The 26864-nt window shown below is 42.7% G+C and overlaps 2 protein-coding genes across 2 annotated transcripts in view; one reads left to right on the top strand and one right to left on the bottom strand.

The window, feature by feature from the left end:
- Window positions 1-970: 970 nt before the first annotated feature.
- skida1 (SKI/DACH domain containing 1) lies at window positions 971-3514 on the bottom strand. The gene has a single exon (XM_008300805.1). The coding sequence runs from the start codon at window positions 3512-3514 to the stop codon at window positions 971-973; it is 2544 nt and encodes an 847-aa protein (XP_008299027.1).
- Window positions 3515-13010: 9496 nt separating this feature from the next.
- Window positions 13011-26864, top strand: part of mllt10 (MLLT10 histone lysine methyltransferase DOT1L cofactor) — a 43745-nt gene continuing 29891 nt past the window's right edge. Inside the window, exons 1-6 of the mRNA XM_008300804.1 lie at window positions 13011-13394; window positions 16671-16750; window positions 20599-20653; window positions 23057-23166; window positions 23288-23391; window positions 23850-23943. Of these exons, the coding sequence (XP_008299026.1) occupies window positions 13238-13394; window positions 16671-16750; window positions 20599-20653; window positions 23057-23166; window positions 23288-23391; window positions 23850-23943 (600 nt within the window). The 5' untranslated portion in view covers window positions 13011-13237. The remainder of the gene's footprint in view (window positions 13395-16670; window positions 16751-20598; window positions 20654-23056; window positions 23167-23287; window positions 23392-23849; window positions 23944-26864) is intronic.

Below are 26864 nucleotides of genomic sequence, written 5' to 3'. Positions count from 1 at the left end.
TCTCTTTGATTGTCTGTACATAAGGCCTGTGTTGTGTCTGGGCCTGCGTCTGTGCAGTCAGCAAACCAAGAAAAAAGCTCGGTAGGAGAGAGAGAGAGAAAAAAAAAACGAAACAAAAAAAAAAAAAAGCAAGAGTGAAAACCAGATCACAAGCACCCTAAAGAAACCCCACAACCACCAAGAATAAATTCCTGTCAAATCTAATAAAGGCTTAACTGTGAGCATATAAGCAGACATTAATAAATCCATATTTTAAATAATTCTCTGAAACTGAACATTTGGGCACATTGTGGCCAAGCTGGTCAGCATGACTGTCATGAAAGAAAACACAGCGCTGGTATAGAAAATATACCAAGTGGCACAGAATGGGAAACCCTGATTCTTTCTTTCTTTTCTTTCTTTGTTTTGATTTAATAAGTCAAACTTACTCTCAGTCCCAACCCGATTCAAAGTAGCCTCATCCCAAGGAATGCTGTGATTTTTTTTTAACCCCCTTCCCTCTTTCAGACAAAGCACAAACCACTGAAACCCTGGCACCATACAATCCAACAGGTCGAGCATATAGAAAAAGAAAAAAAAAAGCGAATAAGAAACAATCGAGTTCAGAAAATAGTCAAGTGAACACAATATTGAGAACCTAACATATTGCTTAGGACTGATAGCTTATTTTAAAAGACAAGTTTTTTTTTAAGCGTAAATCCACGAGCGGTGTCTCACAGTCCTGTGGGCGTTTTCAGAGGCTCCAAAAAGGGGATCTTGTGGGTTTCCCTCGATCAAACTTCAAAACAAAGCGGAATGTAAATCCATTCTCAGGAGGAGACAAAAGGGGGAGAAAAGATAATAGCAATAATAATCATAAGCACCGATAAAGTTGCGCGTAATTTGGTGCGCTCACGTTAAGACTCAGGCTACGGTTAGGTTGGAGATGGACACGGTGGGGGCTTTTTTTTTTTGCTTTTAAAAAACCAGCTCAGTATTTCCTAGTTCTCTGAGCGTGTGGGGGAGGGAGAATCTGGCCGCCTGGCTGCCATCTCCACACGGGGTGGGACGGAGGGGGAGGCCCGGGGCCCCTCAGCGAGTTCAGGGAGTAAGCAGGGCACAAATCCCCGTCGCTGCCAACAATCAGCGACGGCGGGGATGGGAAATTTGCCATCAGGGTGAAAGGCATTTTTGCAGGCGATGCTACAGTGCTCGCGTTGCTGCGTTTGCGTCTGCCCGGTAAATCCTCGGTAGATACCTCCTCGGGACGATACGAAGAAGAAGAAGAAGAAGAGGAGGAAGAAGAGGAGGAGGACGAGGAGGAGGAGGAGGAGGATGAAGAAGAAGAGGAAGAGGCAGCCTTGTTGACCCTGGGCACGTTTTGTTTTGTTTGCGTCCTGGAAACTCGGGTTTTCTTATTCCCCAGCACCGGAGCCCTGCAGTTTTTGTTCCTGTGTTCCCCCTCCTCGATACACGGGGTGTCCTGGCTACTCCTGCATTCCTGAGGACCACAGGGGGACCTGGGGGCCACATCAGGGCTCTTCTCTGTGGCTTTAATCCCGCTGTGGAAAAAGTCTCCTTGTTTGATGGCTCCGCTGGGATATTGACCATTGCTGCTCTCTGCATTATCTCCTTTACATTTGACTACAGTGGCCTGGCTCTGGTATTCATATTCATCACAGCTTTCCTCCACTTTAACTTTCACATTGTGGAGGTTGAAGGGTGGTGTCCTGACACCATCCGAGTAGGGGGTCACACAGGGCTCCTCCGACTCGGTCTTTATTTTTTTCAGTGACGTGGGCAGTTTTAGGCTGGTGGCTTTCGCCTCCCTTTTGTCGACACATTTTTGGAGCTTGGCGTCTTTGTTGTGGTCACACTGTGCGCTCAGTGCCGGGAGGCATTTGGTGGGATGCCCCGGTGTCCTGCGTGACGGGTGAAAGGCCTTAGTGGTCCGGTTGTGGGGGACCAACTCATCCACTGGGTCAGCCCTGTTTGGATCAGACTCACACGTCTTTTCCCTTTTGGACTCAGTGAAAAAACTCTCCCCCACAGCAGCTGAGTTAAATTTTGGTGGCTGTAAGTGTCCCAAATCCTTCCTAGTTTCACTGCATATGAACTCACAGTTCTGGTCCTGTTTGCTGTCCCCTGTTTGTGAAGTGGCAACAGTGTGGCCCTGCGTCCTGTGCTGCTTTTCCTGCTGCTGTTGGTTGTTGTAGTGAAACGTGGGCTGCAGGACCAAAGGTGTTTTACTGGTGTTGAGGCTTTTGGCGAGTGAACCGACCCGCGCCCGTCTGAACCGAATGCTCTGAACCGACACCCGGCTGGAGACGGAGCTGGAGTCGGACTGAGATGAGCTCTCCTCTTCCTCCTCCTCCTCCTCCTCCTCTGAGCTGACCTCTGAACTCTCTGACTGCGTGTCATCTTCATCCTCCTCCTCCTCTTCTTCCTCGGAGCTCCCGGAGTTGCTGCTCGTGGAGAACCCGGAGCCGAAGTCCGAGTCCGGGTACGCACGGTCCGAGTAGGTGCTGGACTCGGTGTCGCTGCTGTAGCTCTCCGGGAAGCTGGGCTGCTCGAGGTGGTGGTGGTGGTGGTGATGGTGGTGCTGGTGGTGGTGATGATGGTGAGGTCGCGGGTCGAGATAGAAATCCGGACTGAGGTGGAAAGCGCCGAAGGAGGCGCCGTGGCCGCCGGACGATTTGGGCTGAACGAGCAGCACCGGCGGTGGGTGGTGTTGCGCGTGTCTGCTCCTGCTCCACGAGTGCCTCGCGCTGTCCCTGCCGCCGCCCCCCTCGCGCCTCCTCTTCCTTTTGTGAAGTAGGTCGCCGGCTGAGCGCGAGAGCCTGGACTGAGCAGCTATGGCGGACTGAAGCACCACCGGCTGCCGGCTCACGGCGCTGCGCAAAAACGAGTGCCTTTGGCTCAAAGTAACGCGGTTCCCTGCTATTTTAGCTGTTTCATAGTTTTTAAAGTGTTTGTGACTGGACTTGGTCGCCGAACGGTACTCCCGCCCGTGCGTTTTGTGATAAAATTGAGGTAGTTTGGAGTCGGTAAGGCAAGGAGTCAGCTCTCTCTTCCTGGCCGTTTTGCTGTGAAGCGCCAGAGTCTCCGGGACACCGTGCAAACTAAACCAAACTTTTTCCTTCCACAGTTCGGCGTCCGCACGGAGGAGCCCCGAGGACGCGTCCTCGTCCCCCGGGGGACACGCTGCTTTCGCTTTCCTTTTGTTGGACTTCAACACCCGCTCCGTCTTGCAGGAGAAATACAGAGCCTCCACGTCCTCCCGCGATATGAGAGTGCATTTAGCGGCGTGGAAAGCTATAGAGTTTATTGCTTTGAGCTTCCGCAGCTCCTCCAGGTCGCAGTGGTGCTTCTTCACCTTCAGGTGGTCCATGCGCTTGTGCACCGTGGTCCGGGGGATGTTCTTCAGCAGGTCGGTGAAGACCTGAGACAAAGCAAACATTTGCTTGCCTTTGATGAGCAGGTATCCCAATCTGACTCCTTGCATTTCCTCAAAGCCACACTCCAGGTCTCCCATGGTTTATGTATCCGCCACAATGTATTAATCCATGTAGTCACTCTCAGTATATTATGGATTTACCAGTAAATGGCACAGGGTGGTGAGCTCAAGGCATCCTGCTCATACCTTTAATCCATCCACACTGCTGCTGCTGCGTCATGAAAATGCAAACTTTGACATGCGGAGTTAAATGGAGCTGCCCCTGTCTAGTAGGTTGAATGAGCCGACAGCATCCACTCCTCGGCTCTTGCCCCGGTCCGGCATGGTGGAGGAATGCGACGGATGCCACCAAGCCGGGGCTGCTGCTGCTCCTCCTGCTGCTGCTGCTGCTGCTGCTACCTGCCTCTGCCGACTCCACTCCCCTCTGGTCGGCAGCAGGACGAGGGGTAGGTGTACACCACTGCCTCAGCCAGAGGGATAAAATAGCGAGAAGAGAGAGAGAGAGAGAGAGAGGAGAGAGAGAGAGAGAGAGGGTGTAGTGAGGGTGGAGGGGAGGGAGAAAGAGAGAGGGAGAGGGAGAGAGAGAGAGAGAATCAGAGACAGAGAGAAACAGAATAAGAGCTAAAATGCAGCTGCTATTCTGGCTGCTGGTTGAGCCACAAATAAAATGACAGAGAGAGGAGGTGGGCCAGTCTGGAGACACCTTCATCAATTAATGCCCTCGGAGTCGACGCCCATTGGACGTCGCTGACAGGTGATGCAATAAAAATGGATATTCCATCCCCACCCCCTCCCACACCCTCATCGTTTACAATAGTTGTTTTTTTTTTTTTGCAATTGTGCCCACAGTCGTCGCCGTTTGAGTAAATAATGCAGTTATGACAAGTTCATATTTCAATAAGCTGAATAAAAGAGCTGCTGAAAAAAAATTCACTCTCCACCCAGTTCGTGTAGAAATAAGAAGCCCGAGCCTGCAAATTGTCACGATAAGACTGGAATGTAATTGTGCTGTTCCCTCTCGGTCCACATCAAAATGCATGCGACAGTAGTTCTGCAGTATATGCCATCGATTGCATGTTGCTAAAACGTCTCCACACTGGTTAACGCAGCGCTGCTTAAACAAAGACATTTGCGTCTTCTTCTTTTTTTTCCCCCAACACTTGGCAAGCTGCTTTTCCACATTTAGGCTGCTGCCCTGACCTCACATTAGACTCATCTGCTTTCGTTGGATCGAGCCTTTTTTTTTCTCCTTCTGATTTTTCCTCGATGTTATAGGATAGACTGACCTACTTATTTGCTGAGCTCACATTTGTGTGGCTATATTGGAATGAATTAATTATTTTTTACGCGATTTGCTTTTACTCTCTTCACTGTGAGTGTGTGTGTGAGAGTGTGTGTGTGTGCATGTGTGTGTGTGTGCTTGCATAAAAATAGCAAACTGTAGAAATAATGTGAATTTAGTGAAGCTATTCTAAAACTGAAAATCCCTTTTGATTTCTAGCAATTTTTTCTCGCTCCCCGGCGAAACAATGTGAGCAGTGACTGGACAGAATAAAAAGTGCAAAGTCAGGGTTGCTTTTCCCACATGAGTTTCTAGAAAACGTAGGTTAGAGCTGGAGCCACCGGAAAAATCCAATCAAAATCTCTCGTTAAAATACAATTATGAAATGTGGTATTTACACAATTACATAAATAATATATTAATAAGCTGTTGGATCAATAAAATTCACAAATATCAACAAGTAGCTTTTGAGAAGGAGGCTGTGGGATTATTGAGCAAAACGCATATTTCGAGGAATTTTTGGTGTCCGAAACATTTTACGCACGTTTTCTCTTTGCGCATGTGCTGGGTGCTTAGCTCGTGCGCACGCCATGCATACTTGCATACATGCACGCGATGTGACGTTACAGGCAACACACGCACACTCACTCACGCACGCACACACACACACACACACACACACACACACAAAGAATGGCACTCGTGATCTGAAGCACGCACACCTTATCCACGCACACACACACACCGCCAGTCAGACGCAGCAAAGCAAGCAGAGAAAACGTAGCTGATGCCACCAGCCTCAAGGCTTTCCAAATAATGCGACTGTGTATATCATATCGTTCCACCCCAGAGCCATATTCTCTCAATACTGCGTGATGTTCCATCTTTGTTATCCGTATAAAACACGTGAATCCCTTGTGGCCCAGCGCGCTGGGGTCAAACTCAAGACAAGGGTGCGCTCATCTCCACAACGTTAAGCCTGTTTGCTTATTTACAGGCCTGTCACTGTATATTGAATGGCATCGATGTTACCTCGGTGTTACATCAAACAGCTTGTCGTGCACCGTATGTAGGCGTAGGTTTTTTGCAGCTCTTCGTTAAAGCTCGGGATGATTTGAACATCGTGTCCAAAATATCCACGCAATATTGGAGTGGAGCGCATAATTACCAACGTGGTGCGCATGGATTTAGGCGCAAGATTGTGCGTGAGATTTAGTAATGGAGTGTGTGTGTAGCCATTACACACGCAGCCACACACACGTAGGGGTCAAAGGGTCGGGCTATACCTTTAAATGTCAGCCTATATATGTGAACTTAAACAGATGATTCTCTTTCCTGTGGCTACGCTTCTAATTTAAGAGCTTACATTGCAGCGACTGTGCGTAATCTAGAAAAGAGCTGCTGGGATAATCTAAAGTTCTAATCGTAGTAGCCTCTACTGTGAAAAATTGCCGTCTAGTTGTGAGTTTTTGTTGCTGGATAAGAAGAGCAAAAGGCTGCCCAAGTTTGATTGTGGACTTCAGCAGGTTTGCGCATGAAACGCACCACGACAGATCACCGTCTGTGTGTGCGTAACTATATGTGTCCCATAAGATGCCCAGTGTCTTCAGCTCAGCTAACTCCACCCGACCTCGGGGTCATCTGACCTGCATTCCCACCGCTCCCAAATGCAACATATAGGACGCAGCTCTGAGATCTCCTCGCGTTGTATGCAGGAAAAGTCGCTTTGCTGATTCTGTATGACAGCGTTAAAACACGGAACATGCGGGCGTTTCACGGATCCAAAGCGGGTGACGTGAGGGGAGGGGCAGCTCGGTGATGGTCCGGGGGTCCCCAGGGGAGGGTGAGGATAAGGGGGGGGGTGATGCAGCTCACAGATCCCAGAGCCAATGTGCACGGTGCCCGGCCCGCACGGGAGATGCATGGAGGAGCAGACAGTCGAGGCTTGTTCCATTCTGACCACTGCATGTCCTGCCCTTTTGGTAACCTGGGTTGCTTTTTTTTTTGTTTGACACAATACGCCCTTGTTGTTTTGCCTCTGATCACATGTACACCCATATATCCAAGGGTTCCTCACATGAACGCGGTCGGTTTAAACCTGGGTTAGCTCCAGAGCAATTCTCTTTGGTTTGCATTGGAGCTAGAAACTCCCGTGCGCTCTGCCTCGAATATAATTGGCCTTTAACATAAATAAATTTTCACTCAAACAAACAAAAAAATATATTGCTACGTTTAGGAATTAAAGAATTAGTTCCACACACTTCTTTGTAGAGTTTTGGTTTTGTCACACCGGTCTTTCAACCACTGTTTCTGATTCGGAGCTTTGGGATCAAATATAAATATGGGGTTGATTTAATGAAAACCTATTAGCAGATTATTACAATTACAAAATAGAAGCTGGATTTATAATTTATAGTGTATTTTTTTTACTCCTCCTAACGTGCCATGTCAGCACATCTGCCACCTCAGTTTGTCTTTCTTAATAATTGCCCAGTGCGCACTCCTCATTCTCAAGTCTCAACTGAGGACCATCCAAAACGTCCTAAAACAACAAGATATTATCCCAATAATTAATGAACAAAAATTACCATGTGTCTATATATGCATGTTTGAGTATTTCCAATTAAGAGCAGGGACTCTTTGTTATGCACAGATGCCACCGGGCACTTACTCCCTCCTCCTCCTCCTCCTCCTCCTCCTCCTCTTCTTCCTCCTCCACCCCAGTTCTCCTGCGCCTGGATGTCGGCCGGCACCAGAGGGAAGAAAACGAGGCCGAGTGGCCGAGAAAGAGACCTCGAGTACGGTGGTGGTTTCTTCGAGCAGCCCGGTGTGAGCTGGTGGTGCAGGGAGGAAATCCTTCAGTGGAACAAATCTTGCACTTCTGGGCTCATTCAAAAGTGTTGGGCTGCTCTTGCATGAGTTTGGAATGTTTGTGGCGGAGCTGCGGGGACGGTGAATCCAAAAAAATAAATAAATGAATGACTATAATCTGTGGGGACGTGTTCGGACATGAAGTTAGCCGTAACTCTCAGTGTCATTGCAATGCAGATTAATCATAACATTCACGACACGTAAGAAAACCATAAAAAAAGAGAAATCTAAAATAATAACATGTCACTTGTATGATTATTTTTCATATATTATAACGCATGTGCACTTTGTGGCGAGTCCTGGCTGCTGTAAAGGGCTTCACCTTTTTTTTTTTTTTTTAAATTTTCCACTACTTCACTGTGGAAGTCCGAGGCTTAATGGGGGATATGGACCGATTACGGTAAGGACACACACACACACACACACACACACACACGTGTAGTGCTGCATCTCAGTGCTTTTGTTCCGTATTTTACAAGACAAGTTGTTTAAAACTACAAAAACAAGAAGAAAAAACGCGTAAGACGAGAAACTTTAATTTCTCCAGCACCATTTAAAAAATAAATAATAGTTATTTAATTTGACAAAACAAATAAATATATAAAAAGCTCTTTACACTCCATAGAATTTAGGGGTTAAAAACAACAACAACAAAAAAACGTTTCTTAGAGGATGTGTGCGCAACTTGTTCACGTGGTGTATTTAGTAACTGGCCATAAAAATAAATAAATAAATCAGATAACTTTAACTCTTCCAGCTTGAAAAACAAACAAAAAAAACCAACTACTAATCCAACCCAACGCATCGCTCCTGCAGCTCCGACTCATTTGTTTTGCATTGAGTTTTATGGAGACACTTGGTCAAGGAGGCGCAGGCACTTGTAAGAGCATAGACTTTTTATGACACAAACCCACTGCCCCATGCCAAAACAATGAATTCCTCTCCACCCCCCACCACCCAGGGAGAATGTGATTTTACATGCAATCCGAGCCTGAAGTATGTGCGGACAGTGGTGGGGGGAGGGCTCTCTTCACCTTTCACCCCGCCGTGTTGGGACTGTTTGTATTTTTTTCCTGGGCCCCTGTGCTACTTCGCAGACAGGAGAGGAGACCATGGGTGCACACTGATGGACCTGAGTGTGGTGGAAGAACTATAGGGAGGGAAGTGGGACTGGTTCGGGTCACTTATGGGTGCAACTTTCCTCCAGCAGCAGCCTTTAGCTATTAGGACTATTCAGCTGGCTGTATTCTCTCTTTTCCTACCAGGTGTCCACAAACACATCCTTTGAAAAAATGAAAAAATCATGTGATACAGATGGGAATGCACATGGTCTGTCACAACAACACTCACAGTATATTAACTACCACAAGTCATGAAAAGACATGCAGAAAGCAATACAAAGGAGTTAAAAATAAAATTTAATACATCTATAAAAACAGCTTTACCTCCTAAATGAAAGTCGGGCTCAGTTAAATTTAATGATGCATTTTTTTGGGGTCACTACAGGTGAATTAGAGTAATTCATGCAAAAAGGAGACGGACACAACTTACACACAATTCAACCCAACACAGTGCATGTGCTGCCAAGTCACTGCTCTGTCCAATGAAACAGTTCCCATTGATTCAGTTTAACTAAAGAATAATAGTTGGGCCAGATTTATAAGTCACACAACATACTTTACTTAACATAAATGATGTTAGGCTGTTTGTTTTGCTTAGCAAGGTCTACAGGCACTAAATCATTTCTACCTGACACCCATGAAAAATACGCACTACTTACAATAAATGGATCCGAAAACAAGCATATGGCATTTGTTTGAGAACACAATTGTTCCAAAATAAAGGTCCTACCAGTAGTCATTTGTTGAAGCTTATGAGCTCAGTCTGTGAAAACATTCCTCCCAGAGTGCTTAGGTTTTCCCCCTGCATCGCATGCGCACACTCTCTCTCTCTCACACACACACACACACACACAAACACACACACACACACTGGATGCAATATTTAAAGACAAATTCAGACTTCATTACCACTCTGCTATTTCTTCGCTCATGCATCTTATTTTTTTCTGACAATTTATAAATGCCAGCAAAACAAATGAACTTTGGAGTTTGAAGAGATGGAGTCGGGCAGGCAATCTACATCACAACAGTAACCAATAACTGCCAGGCAATGAAGTACATCCAACATTTGTGTATACACAATGCGTTTGCACAATGCTAGTGCAGATGCAGCCTATAGGTCTGTCGGTGTGGGGGCTGCTTTTCCTGTGCCTTGTCGCTCCCACTCCCTGCATGTTTCACACGTTCCTCGTCCTGCACAGACAGACTGCAAAACTTCACTCAGCCATTACAAACATGAAGAGAAACCCAGTTGTGTGGGCCGCCTGACTTTTAAATCTCGAGTGTTCTCAAGTCAGCTTACTGGTAATTAATTGTTAAACACACTGGAAGAGTAAACAATATGAGTGCACACACTTGAGCACAACAAAAAATGTAGGAGATTAAACAATCAGTGTATGGTGAATAACTATACACTCATGCTTTTATTTTCTCTACTTTCTCTAAAGTTCTCCTAAATGCATGCAGAGTGCAAAGTTGAATATGTTTTAAGGATATTGGTTTTCTTTATTTTTAGGTCTTTTTCAGGGAAAAACTTTTAGGAAACCTACTGGGCTGAACACACTGAAAAAATATTAGCAACACTGACAGTCAGGAAACCATCATATAATCACTGCTCCATGGGCTACATCTGTATTGTCAAAAAAAAGAGAGGGAGTAGGTTTCTTCAGAGTGATAAATCTTTGCTCTTGCTTTACAAATATATAGTTTTTATGTGGCAAAAGAATATAGTTGAAACAAGGCAGTTAATTCTTCCTAAAACATCCAGGCCTACAGCCAAAATGACAGCGCAGTGGATTCGGAGATCCTCATCCCAACAACAACTTGAAAGATGCACAGAATGAACAACAAAGCTCTGATGTATAGCATCTAAGACGGCAGCGTGGTTATAATCACAGAATACCTTGAATTATATAAAAGCACTGAGTGCTATATGTACTTTGAGGTCACCAATAGTCACTGTGAGCAGACAGTGTCTCTGCAATTTTCTATCACAGAGAAAGCTCTTCTCTGACAACCTGAGGAACTAATCAAATGCAAGTTGTAAAAATCATTTGCCATTTTCAGTTTTTCAGTAGCTATATGGGCCCCTCCACAACCGCTGCCCCCTCCTTCGCCTCCCTTTGTTCTCTCCAGCTCTAATAGGTTTTCCCCTGCCACACACAATTCACTTTTTTTTTTTTCCTTTTTCCCCAGCCCCTCACCCCCTTTTAGTGCAGTGCCCAGTGTCGACTGGAGCATTTGAGCAATTTGAAATTAAAGCAAACAATGGGCAGACACTCCCAGGGACCTCTCGCTCACCATATTACACGGAGGACGCTCGTGTGCTCTTGCGCATTATTGGCAAGTCATTACGTTTCTCTGGAAACCGAGAGCGGGAGCTCGCTCAGAGGAATCGGTGATGCAAGCAGCAGCTGAGTGCTTGGAATAGCGTGTGTGTGTGTGTGTGTGTGTGTGTGTGTTCTGGAGCATCCTTGGCAACAGCATGGGGAGCTGTCAAAACAAAACTGTACATTGACGGGCTGATATGCAGCTTGTGTGTGTGTGTGTGTGTTCTGGAGCATCCTTGGCAACAGCATGGGGAGCTGTCAAAACAAAACTGTACATTGACGGGCTGATATGCAGCTTGATAAAAGCTTACCAAAGCCCAGTTAATATTTTTGAAAGATTTAAAGTATTCCTTTAACAAAAGCAGTTTAAATTGCTGTCTCAGGTCTACTGGTTCTAGTGTCACTACAGACTACTTCATCATTCATGATAATAGTGAAATAAAGTATAGTGTGGGAAAGTAAAATATTGTCAGAGAGGGGAGGTATAAATACAAACCATGATAAAGATTTATATCAAACACAAAAAACTGTGTGCAATCACTTTTTTTATTTGTTCTAAAAACTGTACAATTCTGACATTCTGTTGTTTTGAATAAGTTTACCAAGACACAATAAAACAGCTACAAGCCAGACTTTTAAGGATGCAGACTTGCAAATGCAACTAAAGTCTGAAAAACACCGTGTATTACAGTATAAAAATAAATGATCACACCTACCACAAAATTACAGATATACATAGCCTCTAGAGTAGTAGCAAGCAAACAGATGTGATGTCCTTCTGACAGGATTGGATAAAATAAATCATAAATGTTGAAAATCAGGACAGAATCTACAGTAACAACAATGTGTATATGTGTATACAGTCTGTTTCAACTATCTGAAAAAAAAACAGGGCTGTAAATGTGTAAACACACCATGTATTGGGGGCTACACCAGACAGATGACAGACCTAAGGGCAGAATCAACATTAGAATTGGTTTTATTTCCAAGTAGGTTTCCACATATGAGGAATTTGATTTGGTGTTTTGGTGCGTAACTGTAAACACGAACAAGCAGAACATTTTAAAGAAGGATAAAAGATTTAAAAATCAAGTGTTGCAAGACAAGTAAACAGTAAGTGCTACAAGTCAAACAAAAAGTAATTACAGCAAATCAAAGCTATTATAAAAGCAATAAAAAAGACATACAAGCTCTGTAAGGATTTTGTTTAAAAAACTGACAGAACTATAAATAATAATACATTCTTAAGTTATGTAAAAGCCCCCCATTGCAATGTAGAGCATGCAAAATTTATTCCGTTTGAAAGAAGTATCACCATCTGTCTGCAAAATATCTTAGAAATAGTAGGAAAAAAATTCCCCAAGCTTACAAATTCACATTTTATTTTTTCTAACAAACCCAAAGACATTTAGTTAGAGTGATATAAAACTGGGAAAAACCTCATATTGGAGAAGAAAACCAAGACATTGCACGAAATGATCCAACTGCTTAATCAGAATTGCTGCCAGGTCATACTTTAGTGTGAGTAGAGTGACTATAAGATTTGTAGATTGATTAATAGATATTAATCATTAATTCAATTCTAAATTAATCTATGATGCAAAACAATTAATCATGATAAATATACTAAAATTAAAACCTCGGATTTTGTCCTGGGAATAGCAGATTCCTTTCTCAGTGCAGCCGCTCTCTTCCTTGAACTGATCTTAATCCACTCTGCAGATGCATCTGTTCTGTAAACACGGTGCTTTTAACAACAGTTTGAACGTGGTGGGTGTCTCAGTAACAAGCCACAGCTTTGCCTACCTCCATGTTGCTACAGTGTTGACAATGAATCTTTATCAGAGTGAAGTCTCTCTGCTACAAACTTTCCAACCATGTGGAGCCAAAATGGAAAGCTGCCGCCGGCGAGCCAATCACCTTTTACTTCCGGTCTGGTGTCACGCACGCACACGTGCCGTACGTCATTACGCACGTCCTGTTCTCTACGAAGTTCCCCCTCTTCTCTCCATCGCGCCGTGACGGGGATGTTTTGGTAAAAAAAAATACGGCGTCGAAAAGGGACGTAAACACGTTTTAAACATGACATTTCGACCGAGCGGGACCTAAAGCGGCGCCGCAGGTGGAACCAGGGCGTCTTCGGCGAAGGTTTCGGTCCATCTTTATGTGTTACTCCGCATGTCCGCTTTCTCCGTAGATGGTCTCCGGCGAGCGTTGTCTGGTGGCGGAGTTCTCGACGAGTAACATGAAGGAGATGATCGGGGGGTGCTGTGTGTGCTCCGACGAACGAGGCTGGGCAGAAAACCCGCTCGTATACTGCGATGGACACGGCTGCAACGTCGCCGTGCATCAAGGTAACCTGCGCTATTAGCTCGGCTACGAGTTAGCCGTTAGCCCACAGGCTAGTTAGCATTATCTAGTTGGAAGGTTATGGAGCCTCCTCCTCCTCCTCCTCCTCCTCCGCCTCCGCCGCCTGCCCTCACCAAGGCCAAGCTGAGGTCAGGCTCAACACATGCAACTCCACTGCTTCGACTCGGCTGCAAACGTAGCCTCTAAACTCTTCTGTAGATGATAGTTGACAGCAGCCCCAGTGAACACATTTCTTGTGCTATTTTTAACCTGTCAGAAGCTGTCAGCTGGGATTTAAAGACGGAGGGATACTCTGTTGTCAAAACGTGTAAACTTGAGAGGAAAGCTCTAATGGAGGACTTTAAAACACACGATAAAGCCCACTAGCTGTTAGTCCAAACTGCATTAAGCACATAATTGAACCTTGTTCATACAGTGGTCTTCATGGTAGAAGTTTCTGGGGAAAATTCAAGTTCCAAAACAATGATTTCTACTTGCAAGCTTCTCGTGTAGCAGCTTTGCTCACTCAAGATGACTCAGATGGTGACGCTTAGTGTTTACATGTTAAAGGCCTGACCATGTGTACATTTGGCAAAGCCAGTGGGAAACTGAAAAGTCAGCAGTTCTGCGCTCATGCCTCTGCACATTGGCATGTTTGCACTTGTAGCATTGGCCTGTCTGTAGCAATGTGCTGCAGTGTTTGGACTGTTATATAGGCCTGTGTGATGGGTGCATAATTGCAAATACACATTGTAAACAGTCATAGTTTTACTTACGTGGGTCCTCTTTTATCTAGTCTCTTTTTGGGTTTAAATTGGAGGAGACGAACCTTTATTATTTTAATCTTATATACACCAAATCTTGTAGTATCTAATATTTTACCTTGAGGTCACATCATCTTGTCCTTGCCTCAACCTGTTAAGCATCATGCATCTGTAGAAAATACAGTTCACCGAAGACTATGTGCATTTTGAACCGGTGAGTCAACTCGACCGGAAAGTAATTTTTAGTGGATTGTAGAGGTTTTTCTATGAAATGTAACCCATTAAGCATCATGTCCCGAGTTTAAGAGTCACAATGGCTGTCCTCGAGGAAATGTTTGAAGTTTTGAGAGCCACTTCTTGCTTTTCTTGTGTATTATTGGTTGCAGAAAAGGTTATATAGCATCCAGTACGAACAGACAAGGCTTGCATAGCACAGAATGGTCTGGCTGCACTTTGCGATCATTAGACTACAGGGGGAAAAAAAGACTCTAACTTGTTTGCATTTCTGTAAAGCAATCATAGCCTGATTGAGCAGAGCTAGGAGAACAATACAGCAGGGCAGGCTTGTTCTGGTGGAATATTTGAGGTAGAGAAGTAAACAGTGTCATAAATATGGCTAATTCACAGGGGGAAAAACTCGCAGGGCTGCTTCACTGCACGATCCAAATACTCTGCAAAACTTGAAATTTTCAGTTGGTATGGGAGCTAGGGAGTAGCAAGGGGGATTTTAAAAACAGCAACACATAGCTAGTGGAAGGGAAGAAGAAAGCCATGGGAAAAGCGCGGCCAATGGCAGGCCGATACCTGCAGTCTACCTCTGGTGAGTCAGACTAAAATAGGCAGGACTTAAATTCACACAGTGCTCTGTCATTTCATGTATTTCTTTGTCCAGATCTGCCCCTGAACTACAGTTACAACAGCTTCTGGTTCAAGTAGACATATTTGTTAGATAAAATTCACTTGCAGCATGCAGTGGTGTTTTTATTTTGACGTCAGCAGTCCAGGAAGAGACAAGAAACAAGGCTAGAGAGAGAATATGTCATGTAACAGCGGTCCTAAAGGTGAACTGTGGATATTGCATTTATATGGTGTGTGGCTCAGGGAACAGGCCATCGGATGTTGACCCGTGATTAACTGAACAGTTTTAAAAATTGTCAAAACCCTTGCATTTATTCAATCCATAGAGAATTAGGAGCAAAAAAAAAAAACATTAATACTTTGCAAGAAAGAAAATCTAAATGCAATAACAATCAGCACAGTCAACATACGTTTACACATTTAATATAATCCGCTGAGTGTCATCACTCCTTTGCATCATAAAGAAAAGATTACCTATGAAGCGCTCAGATACTGCGCTGGTTAACCTAGCGATTAATAAATTGGCAAGCCTTTAAGTGATTGGATCAGTCATCCGTAATGATTTAAAGTGAATCAGATAGGCAGTGTGTGCAGAATATCTTAACCAGCAGCTTCTTGATGTTTTGTCTGCAAGTCAGGCCTCCAATCTCTTCATTTGAACTCAGTCACCTTTGGGTGTTTTGTTCTCAGAAATCTGGATTATAGCTGTTTATTCCAGTGGATTACGGGCTCTGGTCCGATCAGAGATAATCTGAAAATGTGTAGAGGTAGGCTATTTAGGGTAGTGCTGCTGCATTTAGGGCTGCTGCCTGTGCTTGTACCTGCACAACTTCACATCTGAGTCCAGTAAGCACTGGTGAAAACAGGTAATAATTCAAAATGAACACAACTATGCGTGCTCTTGAGGTCCCAGACCATCTTCTAAATCATATAGTTTTCCAATGCAGAGCTGAAACACAAAGAATTGAAAGACATCGAAATCAACCAGGACTGGGCCATCTGTAACCCTGTTAATGTAGCTTGTTAATGCAAATTCTAAAATAAAAACATGGCTTAAAACAGTCACTTTATACCCACCCTAAAATGCAGTTGTTTCTGCAGCTGACAACATTTCCTTGACCTTTTTTCTAGAAATATGTTGGAGAGGTCAAGTAAAGAATGTGGACTATTTGAATGCAGCTTCTCCATGTGTGGTGCATTAACATAAAGGAAACTGTTATTATTGATGCCTTTTTATATGTTAACAACAACAACAACGCTTTGGCAGTGATTCTGCTGTTGTCCCAAATATACTGCAGCCCAGGCAAAGCATGTCAGCGTCAGTGATATTAAAACAACAGTAAAAGCAGTATGTTCAACAGCCTGTCAGATCAAAGCATTGTTTTGTGTTTAGCCGAGCTTAGTCACAAATCGTCCTTCTGGCCCGTGTAATAAGTAATGAGGAATGGAGATAATGTGATATTTGTAAAGATGTTATTAAGTGTTGTCAGGTTTGGTGTGTAGTTGCTTGTCTCAGAATGGTTTTATTGTCATTATGTGGATGTACTCTGTTTTCTAAAATGCAGACCCGGTTGTGGTTATGATGACTGACACTGTTTTCTTCTTTTATGCCCCTTTGCCCCCACCTTCACCTTTACCTTCACCGTCGCCTGTCCTCAGCCTGCTATGGCATCGTACAAGTGCCCACCGGTCCTTGGTTCTGCAGAAAATGTGAATCTCAGGAGAGAGCAGCCCGAGTGGTGAGTCACATAATCCATCTACCCATTCATCATTTATGACTAACCCCTGGAATAACAGGACTATCTAGCAAAGACGGTGGGACACACAAACAGTGCTATTGTTTATAAATGCAAGCAGAAAATAGCACCAGCTTGGGTCTTGCATCATCAATTTGTCTGCTCGAAGAAAAGAAAACAAAAAACAACTAAAATAACACCATGCATGTTTAGGATATTCAATATCAGTATGTTGTCCTAGTTTTTTTTTTTTTTTTTAATCCACCGCATGTTTTAGCAGTATTTTAGCTGGTATGTGATAAAACCCACAGTAGGAAAGACTGTTACCATTTTAGACCAGCTGTAATTCCTTATTCCATTTGTTTACAGCTTTTATGGAAAGGTTTGATTATTAGATCAGAACAAATTGGTTATCAAGAAACCATTTTTATACATTGGTTGATCAAGGGAAACATTACATTAGGGCAACAATTGATTGGTTTCAAAGTGACGTCGCATTTTAAAACAATGTAATAAGCAAATGGGGAAGTCTGCAATTTCAGATATATGTTGTCAGTTCGTCTGACCTCAGATTTAGACAGTGTGACAGTCACATGTTGGGTGGTGTCTCATGTGATAGAGCTCCATCACATGTTTTAAATCTGTTACGCAGTGGATTTTGAACTGAAGCTTGACCTTAAAAAAATTACATGGCAAATAGCAATCTTAATATCCATCAGAATAATCACAATGAGATGTTTTCCCCTAAATCGTTCAGCCATATTTTGTATTACAGTATAGCTATGGAAAATAACATAGTGTCCAGTCCAGCTTCATTCAATGGACTGCTTAAAACAGTTTAAGGGTGATTTAACACCTAACCTGTTGAGTTTGGTTACAATAAACTGAGGTCTGCTTGCCCTGTTAGTGTGGTTTGTTTAGGCTGGTTAGAAAACTGATAATCGAACCCTGGCACCGATGAAACAACCAGGCTGAGACATTTGAAAAAATGTTCTCAGTCCAGGTCCAGGCAGTCAGAAAGCAAATAAAAATGTGTTTTTTGATATTAGGTATGTGGTTTTATGCAACTTTAACAGTTAAACAACTAGTAAATCCAATCTGCTGTTCGTGAATTGTTCAGAAGGCGATCATGTGATCAGTCTGTATAGGCAATGCTAAGGTGATTCATTTGGTAACCATGCTAATGTGCATGTGCATGCAGAGATTTTACCTTGATCAGACAGTCAAACACATTCTAAACTGGAATCTGCTGTGTATGCATCATCTGTCTGCTTTGTTAGTTTATTAATCCCATTGCAAAGACAAAGTGATCCCATAGTAATTATCCTAGAATATTTCCATACAAGATGCCTCATTTTTTTGTCCTGTCTCTACCTGTTTGATTTCAATTGTAACATACTACGAATTTGCAGGCCACAGTAATAATGTAGTAATAATGTTCAAAGCCTGATATTTCTTTGTCAGCTCTTTGTGCCACCAGAGAATAAAAGTATACACATACGAAGCTTTGAAGTGCAGAATAACCTGCTGTCAATCATCTCAATTTGATTTTCCCACACAAGTTCAGAGGACGCGCTGGCGATATGGATACCAAAACAGTCCAATCAGTGAGTCACCTGTCAGTCTCAGTGACTTCAGATTATTCACACTTGGTGCATTTGTAAAAACGTCATTGAAAATATAGATCAAATGAACTGAACTAAAGGTTCTCTAATGCTGTAAAAACCTAAATGCTTAAAACAGCAGACATCCACTGGTGGTTTTTGCTTGTATTTATTTATTAGAGCTGGTTATTGCGAGTGAAGACATTAAACAGTAAGTCGTGCAATGAAGTTACGGTGGTAATTAAGAAATAAAAAAATACTTCACATGTTTTTAGACATATGTGCTTTACCACAGTGCAAAAGTTCAGATGTCTTGGAAGCTGTGAGTTACTATATTTAAACTTGACTTCTTAGAGACCTTATTTGACTAGTTTAAGCAAAGAAACTTGGTGTTATAGAACTTCTGTTTATTACAGATAAACAGTATCCTTGTTTAGCTCATTAGTGACAGCTTGCTTGTGCTGACTGACCCACCATGTGCATCACTTAATGATAAATCTTTGTACAGCTTGATAGATGCTACAGGAACACAGACATTGTAACTGGGGAAAATAAATTAGAGGTCTTTGCAGGCCCGCTACTCCCTATGCGGTGTAACTGCTCTCTACCAGCAGGATTTTCTGTGGCATGTGATATCTCCCGCCGTCCTTTGCTTCAAATTTGCCTTTTAGCCCACAATCTGTTCTCTGTACCCATCACATTTCACCAAATTGTTTTTTAATCCTGATTGAAAGCCCTATAAAAGATCGTCAGAAATGCTGTTTCAGTGTAGCTGGTGTGCCAACTGTGCCAGATACAATTTGTTGTATGCGACATATTGTGGTACACAAACATTAAGCTGTCTAGTCCGCATGAGAAGAGCATATGAAAACCTCACTGTCTGCACAGTAAAGCCTTGGAAAGCCCTGCATTTCCAACAACTGCTGCAGGACCCTTGGGCTGACCTGCTCTCCACAGACCTCTGAATCATGGCACTTCAGACTGTTCTCTTTGTGAACCTCAGTGCATCACGCAAGCTGGTATGGCTTGCTGAGTCTCAACTTAGTATGACCTCGGCAGACTTCTAAAGACCTGTCTAGATTTTGTCAGGGCAAGATTTACTTTATGTAGCTGTTGATACAGGTGCTAGAATGAACTGCCTACTTTCTGTATGCATGTTTGCGCACAGAGCAAATGTTCTCTAAGATATTCATCAGGATAAATTTTTCTTCTTAAACCAATGGAGGATACCAGATTTCTCTTTTATATGTTAAAAAAAAAATCAGTTATGGTAGAAGTTTTACAGTAACTATAATAAATGTAAATAAATAAAAGCGAGCACAACTGTGTGCCCATATGCACAAAATCTTTACGTCGAAGATGATAAGTAGAAGTATTAAACAGCTTTGTTCTCTGTTTATCCAGCATTCCAGGTTGTGCAAGTGTCAATACAAATCATATATGTGTGTTTATGGATAATGAAATATAACCGGTAACTTTTGTGATCCTCTGATTGTTTTTTTTTTTAGAACTTTTTTTAATCTCGAAGGAAATTCTTATTCTAGATATTGCTCAGAAAAACGCCTATTAGAAAAGCAGTAAAATAGAAGTTACAGTACTGAAAATAAAAATAGGAAAGCGAAAACTGTACATAATTTTGAGCAAATCATTATTTGAATAGAACAGAGATGAACTGTGACCAATGATAATTATTTTTTGCCTCCAAATTGCCAAGCTACCTTGAAGTCTGAAGTCAGGATTAAGAAGTAAATCAAAGTTCTTTGTGTATTTATCCCAAAATAGCTGATGCTCGGCAGATTGCAAAGTAAATAAATGTACTTTTTAATTGTAAAGTTAAACAAAAATGAATTAGAAGACAGCAATGTGGAGGGAAAACACCTTAACTCTCTTGTCACAGCTACACAACACACATGCTGCTCCTCTTCAGTGTAACGTGAAGGTACAAGGAGCAGCACCAACTTATTTGCAAGTTGAGGATGAGCTGCGTTGTCAGAGCGAGAGCAGCAGGAATATTTGCCTGAAGATTTGCATGTGTGGATACAAACACAGACGCACTCTGAGTAAGCAAGCAGCCCAGTGGATAGTGAAGGTGTTTCCCCAGGAGTTTCTGGCCATGTGCCCAAGTCTGGGCGACCGGCCAGCTTGTCTCGCGCACTGTCATATTTGTCGTACTGGTGTGTTTACCTCACCCTAAGTAGATGAGGTTGACCTGTTGTTCCTGACCTGATGTTTCCTCTTTACCCACAGAGATGTGAGCTCTGTCCCCACAAAGATGGAGCCCTCAAGAGGACAGACAACGGAGGTAGACTCCTTCTCCACGGCACTCACTCACACACACCCACATCTGTGGTTAGCCTCTTGTGTATTTTGTCATTAATTGCCTATCACCAGCAAGTTTAAGGGGTGTGAGCGTGCTGGGAGAGTTATGTTGCTGTTTGTTGTGTGTGCTGCCTCTCTGTACCGTCCTTGCCAGTCCATGTTTTATGAGAGTGTGTGAGTGTGTGTGTGTATGTTTATGAGGGGGCGGACCAGGATGGGTATAGTGCATGGCCTGTGAGGAGTCTCCTCTTTGGGTTCATTCGGAGGTCAGTTTGGTGGAGACTGTAAATATTCTGTGTGTGTGTGTGTGTGTGTGTGTGCACACGTTTGAGTCAGTCAGAGAGAGGCACAGCTGTGGGATTGTGTCCAGGCCTGCAGGGAGGCATCAGGACAACACTAACACACACCGTTTTACTACTTTCTCTTTTATTTTACCCTTCCCATGACCCCTCTCTCCCTCTCTCTCTCCCTCTCGCTCTCTTTCTCTTTCCTCCCATTTTTCTCTTGCCATTGCTTACCTCTGCTTCTCGTGCTCTTGTCAGTTCCTCTTCACTTGTTGATCTGTGTGGTAGTCGCTGTTATTTCAGGTGGGACAGTAATAAAGCAGTGGAGAGGGATTTGTCTGAAATGGGTATTTGATCCAGCATCTTAAAATATAGCAGGATGAGAAGAAAGAAAAGCTATAGACATAGAAATGAAATCTACATCTGCCTGCCTTGGCTTACGTTTTGTCTTCTTTGGCTGTTGATCACGTTTGTATTTGTGCGCCACCAGATCGCTGCACACAAAGTCCAAATAATTTGCATACTGAAGGTCCCGATCATACATTTACATATGAAATTGATTGTGATGGAACCAAGTTCACTGCTGACAAGACTTTGAGAAGAAATGTGGCAGCAGTAGGAAGACTTGAAATTAGTGTTAGATTGGAGCATGTTCTATCCTGTTTATCATCTGTGAAGGTACTGATCACATGAACCACATGAAGTCTTGTTTATTTACCAGGTGTTTGTCATGTTTTCATCGTAGTTTGCCAAAGAAGCTCATAAGTCATTATCAACAGCTGACAGCCCTTTGCCACGTTTATCAACCAAATTTCAGCTCTGTGTCTCAACACGTTGGACTGTGATAACTTCTTAAAGCAAAAGATGTCAGTACAACAACGCTTTGCCCAGTTTTTAGGGGGAATAAACGGATGAATGCTTAGTTTGAGGAGGAAGGTTGTGCCACTTTTATAGTCCTGTTTTATAGGCCTCTTCCAGATTCTTGGAGGGACTTCAAAACAACAACATGCCCCCATTTCACACCAGCTCCCTCCTCTCCGTCCCGCCCTCTGCCCTCCTCCTCCTGTCCCGTTCACCAGGTCAAAGGCAGGTCAGGGGTTCAACTGTAAGTTTAAGCCTGTTTTTGTTTCCGCTATGGGGAAAAACAGACACCTCCAGTGTGGCAGGAGACTCCCACCTCTATTTGACCTCCTGTTCACCTCCTCCAACTCCTCCTCAACTCGTCGTCAATTCTGCCGCCGCTCCACCGTGCCCCGCTGTCATTCTACTGCCCCCAGTTTGTCTTCGCTGACAGGCAGCTGTGTGTGTCTTAGGGCTCAATAAACTACGTCTTAGGTAGACGAACTAACAATTGACAAATTAAAGAATTTAAAGTTCACTGTTTTGAAGTAGAAATAGCTTGTTTTGTAACCAAAAAGCACAATTTGGCATGTTTTTGAGGGGTCTTGACAACTTTTAGGTTGTTTGTTTTTTTTGGAAAATTATTGCCAAAGAAGAGTTATCAGTTATTGCCTTTCGGTCCGGTCCCTTTTGGGGTCACGCTGACTTTTTATCAACAACCCACAAGTTGCACAATTTATTGGACTGACAAGTTCAAAGGATTTTTTGTCTAATTTTACTGCATTTCACGGAGTTTAAAGGCTTTATTTTATCATCACAAAAAGCTCAGAAGTAAGTGCTTGTAGGCAAGCTTTTAAAACTATACTGAACTTAATAGTTTTGCATCAGATTGTTCAGACATAGTCAAAGAAAATGTAGTGTAACATGAAGGGTGAGAAGGGAACCATCATCAGTTGTCTTGGATTATTTGTTCGGACTTCTGACTTCATGACTGTGTTATGAGCTAGAACTGCAAAGATGTACAGAAAAGATTTCGGTTTTACCAAGCTGATACCTTTCTGCCATCTGTCTCGAAAACTTCTAACGCAGAGCTCTTCTACAGCAGTAAAACTTGCAAGAAACAAATGAAACGAGTGCATGACGAACATAAATTCTGCACACATTTTTATTACTTTTCAGGACCTTAGCAGGTGGTTAACATTTCTATATGCAAACTGTGAAATGTTACCACAAACATAGTTCTTCTTTGTGTATCATTGCAGGCTGGGCCCACGTGGTTTGTGCCCTTTACATACCTGAGGTGGAGTTCGCTAATGTCTCAACTATGGAGCCCATAGTGCTTCAGTCTGTGCCACATGAGCGCTACAACAAGGTAACAGAATGTGTCTGTGCAATTAGACATCACAAAAATCACACGTGCAATGTCGGATTGTGAGGTGTTAATTCTGTCTTTGGATTGTAAAGATGTGTTTTTGCTGTTTGTGTGTATGTAGACATGTTATATCTGCGAGGACCAGGGCAGAGAAAGTAAAGCAGCCACTGGAGCCTGTATGACCTGCAACAAACATGGCTGCAGACAGGCCTTCCACGTCACATGGTGAGACACGTTCACATGACATTTTTTTCTGCAGCGGTTCACGCAAACACAAGACTTGTAGATTTGATATGCTGTTACGCAAAAGAAATGCTACAGAGATGATCATGTATTTCAGTTGTTTAACTTTTTAAAGCAGAAAATGTTTATAGATTATCTTTATGCACGTTTTTCCCGCCAACACTGGCCTTCACATTAGTTTTTTTGTGGTTGCTTGTCTCTGAGAGTTTAAGTGTTGAGGATTTGAAACTATAATGACAGCACATGCTGATTTAACCTGAGCAGACAAAGCTTTAAAGCCACTTTCAGTTCTTCTTCCTTGTGTCCAAATCATATTGTTTAATGTTTAGAACTTGCTTTTACTTTGACACTTACCCAGCTACAGTGTTAAAGAAAAATGTTAAAATGCTACCTTTTTACCATTTATCCTTGGTTTTTCTTTACACTTTTTCCCACCACAGTGCCCAGTTTGCGGGGTTGTTATGTGAGGAACAAGGATCAGACGCAGACAATGTCAAATACTGTGGATATTGCAAATATCATCACAGCAAATTGGTAAGTGTCCTCTCAGATGTCTTATTTTCTAAAGACAGCATGCCTTTTTAATACTCTAACTTCACACAAACACTAGATAATATGCTCATTTATACTCAACTGAAAAAAAATCTTTATAGCCTTAACATGCTTCTTCACATGTGAGGACAAATTGGATTTTTTTCATTTTGATTTGGCATTAAGTTCAAGATGATTGTTTTGACTGTATAGTTGTGTTAGGTATAAACCCCTGACTAGTGTGCGCATTGAGCGCTGGAGCAGCTGCAGTGTTTTTGCTGCACGTGACTCTTTATGTATTTGCATGAGAGTCTTCTCTGAGCTGTGCCTATTAACAATTTGGAGATGAATTACGACAGTTTTTGTTCTACTAACTACAAGCAGAGATACCTATGGAGACAAAAGCCAACATATTTGTTCACTTTGAACACAGTGAGGAATAAGTTTCATCTTGGGAACGTGATTGCTCTCTCCCAGGAGGCCTGCTATCACTTCTTCTGTGTAATTTTTCCGCTGTCTCCATCTCTCTTATCTCTTCTCGTGTGGCTTTCCTTGCCCTGAACACCACTGCTCTGTTTTCTCCACATCTTTCGCCTCACTTTTTCCAAACCTTTCCTTTCATACCCATGTCTCCTTCCGAGTCAACTCTCTCACTCCTTCAGGCAGCGTCCCGTCTCTGCTTATTCTGTCTGGACTAATGAATCCATCCCACCACTGCTTCCCTCTGGTTCACAGTACAGTTCCCAGTATCTTTTTCTATCTACCATTATTATTCGTCCCATCGCGACTCCTCTAATCACTCTTTCATTGCACTGTCCACTTCCTCGTATATGTTTGTCCTGGACCCAGGCTGGACACAACGGGGTCACAGATGCTGGATGGGGTCCTTTGAGTCTGTATTTTCCTGCAGGGTCAAACAGGGATAAACATGCCTTAATACCTACTTATGTATATAAAATATTTTGAAAAATCCCATTTCAATTATTTGTTTGGTAGGTTTCTGACTGAGCTTGTCAGTTGGTCTTCATTGTTTGGCAGAAAGGTGTTAAAGTAAAAAGGTGCAGTGTCACCAGTTTCAAGATGCATTTTTATCACCAGTTTTCCTGATGTGTAGAGATACAAATTAATGAAGAGTGTATTTTTTCGCCTGCATTCTTATTATAATAATAATTATTGTACAAGCAGTTAGTGTGCACCCCTAAATGGCAGATTACTGGTTTCTTGTCCACGATCACAGTCCTGCCTAATCCGTTTTCGGTTGTACACAGCCGGCTCTGACTGTGCACCCAGCATAAAGTGATAGGTGAATAGCTGGCTATTGTGAAGAAGAATTTAGTCACACAAAAGAAGGGATGAAAAGGCATATCAACACAAAAATGCAACAACTGGATATGCAAAGGAGATGTGTTTTCAATTCACACAATCACTAAAGAGATCACCTGTTGTGTTCCACATTTGTTCATTTTTACTGTGTACCAGTTGGGGAGGGAAGAAAATATAACAAAAAAAAAAAAGAATGTGTCTGAGCTATTACAATTTGCGGAACGGTGGTAGGGTGGAACGACTCGACAGGCTTTATGGTGTCAACCTGCACAAACACACACACACACACACACACACATGCAACATTTTGCAGTGTTAACAAATGCTGATGGAAAGAGTCATGCTGTTACATTGATTACAGTGATCGTGTATGAATTGCTTTGGATGCTGAGGCATAATGTCATTAAACTGGGACTGTATGGATGACAGAAATGTATGAGAGGGAATCGATGACGAAGAAAGCAATGTCGCTAGCTGAATGGATTTCGTAGAACACCACTTGATGGATGTTTACGCCATGTTAGCAACATATGGTATTTGACTGGACTTAGTCAGCTGCCAAATCTAATTTCAAACTTAGATTATCCTCCTTTAGTCTTGACTAGAATGAAATTTCTATATGGTTAGAGGTTTCTTTGAGGCTAAGTATGCATAGTTTTTTCCCTGTTTTGGATTATTGTAAGTGCTGCTTTTCTAGTCACCTGGGTAATTCTGGTCGTGTTCAGTTTTCTGGCATCTTCTCTGGCAATGATTGGCAAACCTTGTTGTGTAACCTTCAGTCACTCGCTGTGAATCCATGTTTTGGGTGTAATTGAGTGATAAATTGATAGAAGTTGATTTTGACAGCTGTTTTGGAAAGTTAGTTGAGAATAGTTGTAGTTTTCAAGCTTGAATGATAACTTATTGTTTAAGGAAGATGTTGTAGGAGCAGTAGCTTACAAGCTTTTTGTTTTATGTTAAGCAAGTATGATTGTGCGGAAATAAGACTTAAAGGGGAGGAGATTGTCATGCGACTAGAAAGTGACCTGTATCTGCGGCTGCAACAGAAGGATGTATCCCAGGTTGACTCTGAGTGTAGGAAACGCCGTTTGTGATCGTACATCTGTGTTTTTGAACACAGGACGGGCGGATACAAATCTTGATCGGTGCCTGGAGGTAGCAGGGTTGTAATTTCAGGATGTAGTTGTTATCACCATGGCAACAGATACTATGAGCAAGAGCAAGCTGGCTTGGACTGAAACCATTAGCCAGTGCCCATCAGAAATTTTCCAGGAGGTCTCAAGATCCTAGTTTGGGCAAAACATTTTTAAAACATAACTTATGGTTGTGTGTGCCTTTATTGTTTGTTTGTTGCCTTTAGCCCAAATTGTTTTTCTTTTATGGAATATTGATGTTTTACTCTTGATTCACTTTGCCATTCGGTTTTGTAAGGTGGAGGCATGATTTTTTTATTTATTTTTTTTTTTTTTTAAATACCTGCTGACACTGTGCTTTTTTTTTTGCTTTTATTTTTTCATCCCTTTTCAGAACTGACCAGTAAGCATACTCTTATAACCACCACTTTTGTAAGCAATGCTCATGACTATGTTTTGGACTGATTT

This window comes from Stegastes partitus, unplaced genomic scaffold (genome assembly GCF_000690725.1).
Source record: "Stegastes partitus isolate 25-593 unplaced genomic scaffold, Stegastes_partitus-1.0.2 Scaffold1593, whole genome shotgun sequence".
Classification (NCBI taxonomy): Eukaryota; Metazoa; Chordata; class Actinopteri; family Pomacentridae; genus Stegastes; species Stegastes partitus.
Note: the sequence above shows the minus strand (reverse complement) of the source record. Positions and strands in the feature narration are given on the sequence as shown.

Excerpts from the sequence above, each read along its gene's own strand:
- skida1 (XM_008300805.1), bottom strand. The coding sequence starts at position 3,514 with ATGGGAGACCTGGAGTGTGGCTTTGAGGAAATGCAAGGAGTCAGATTG.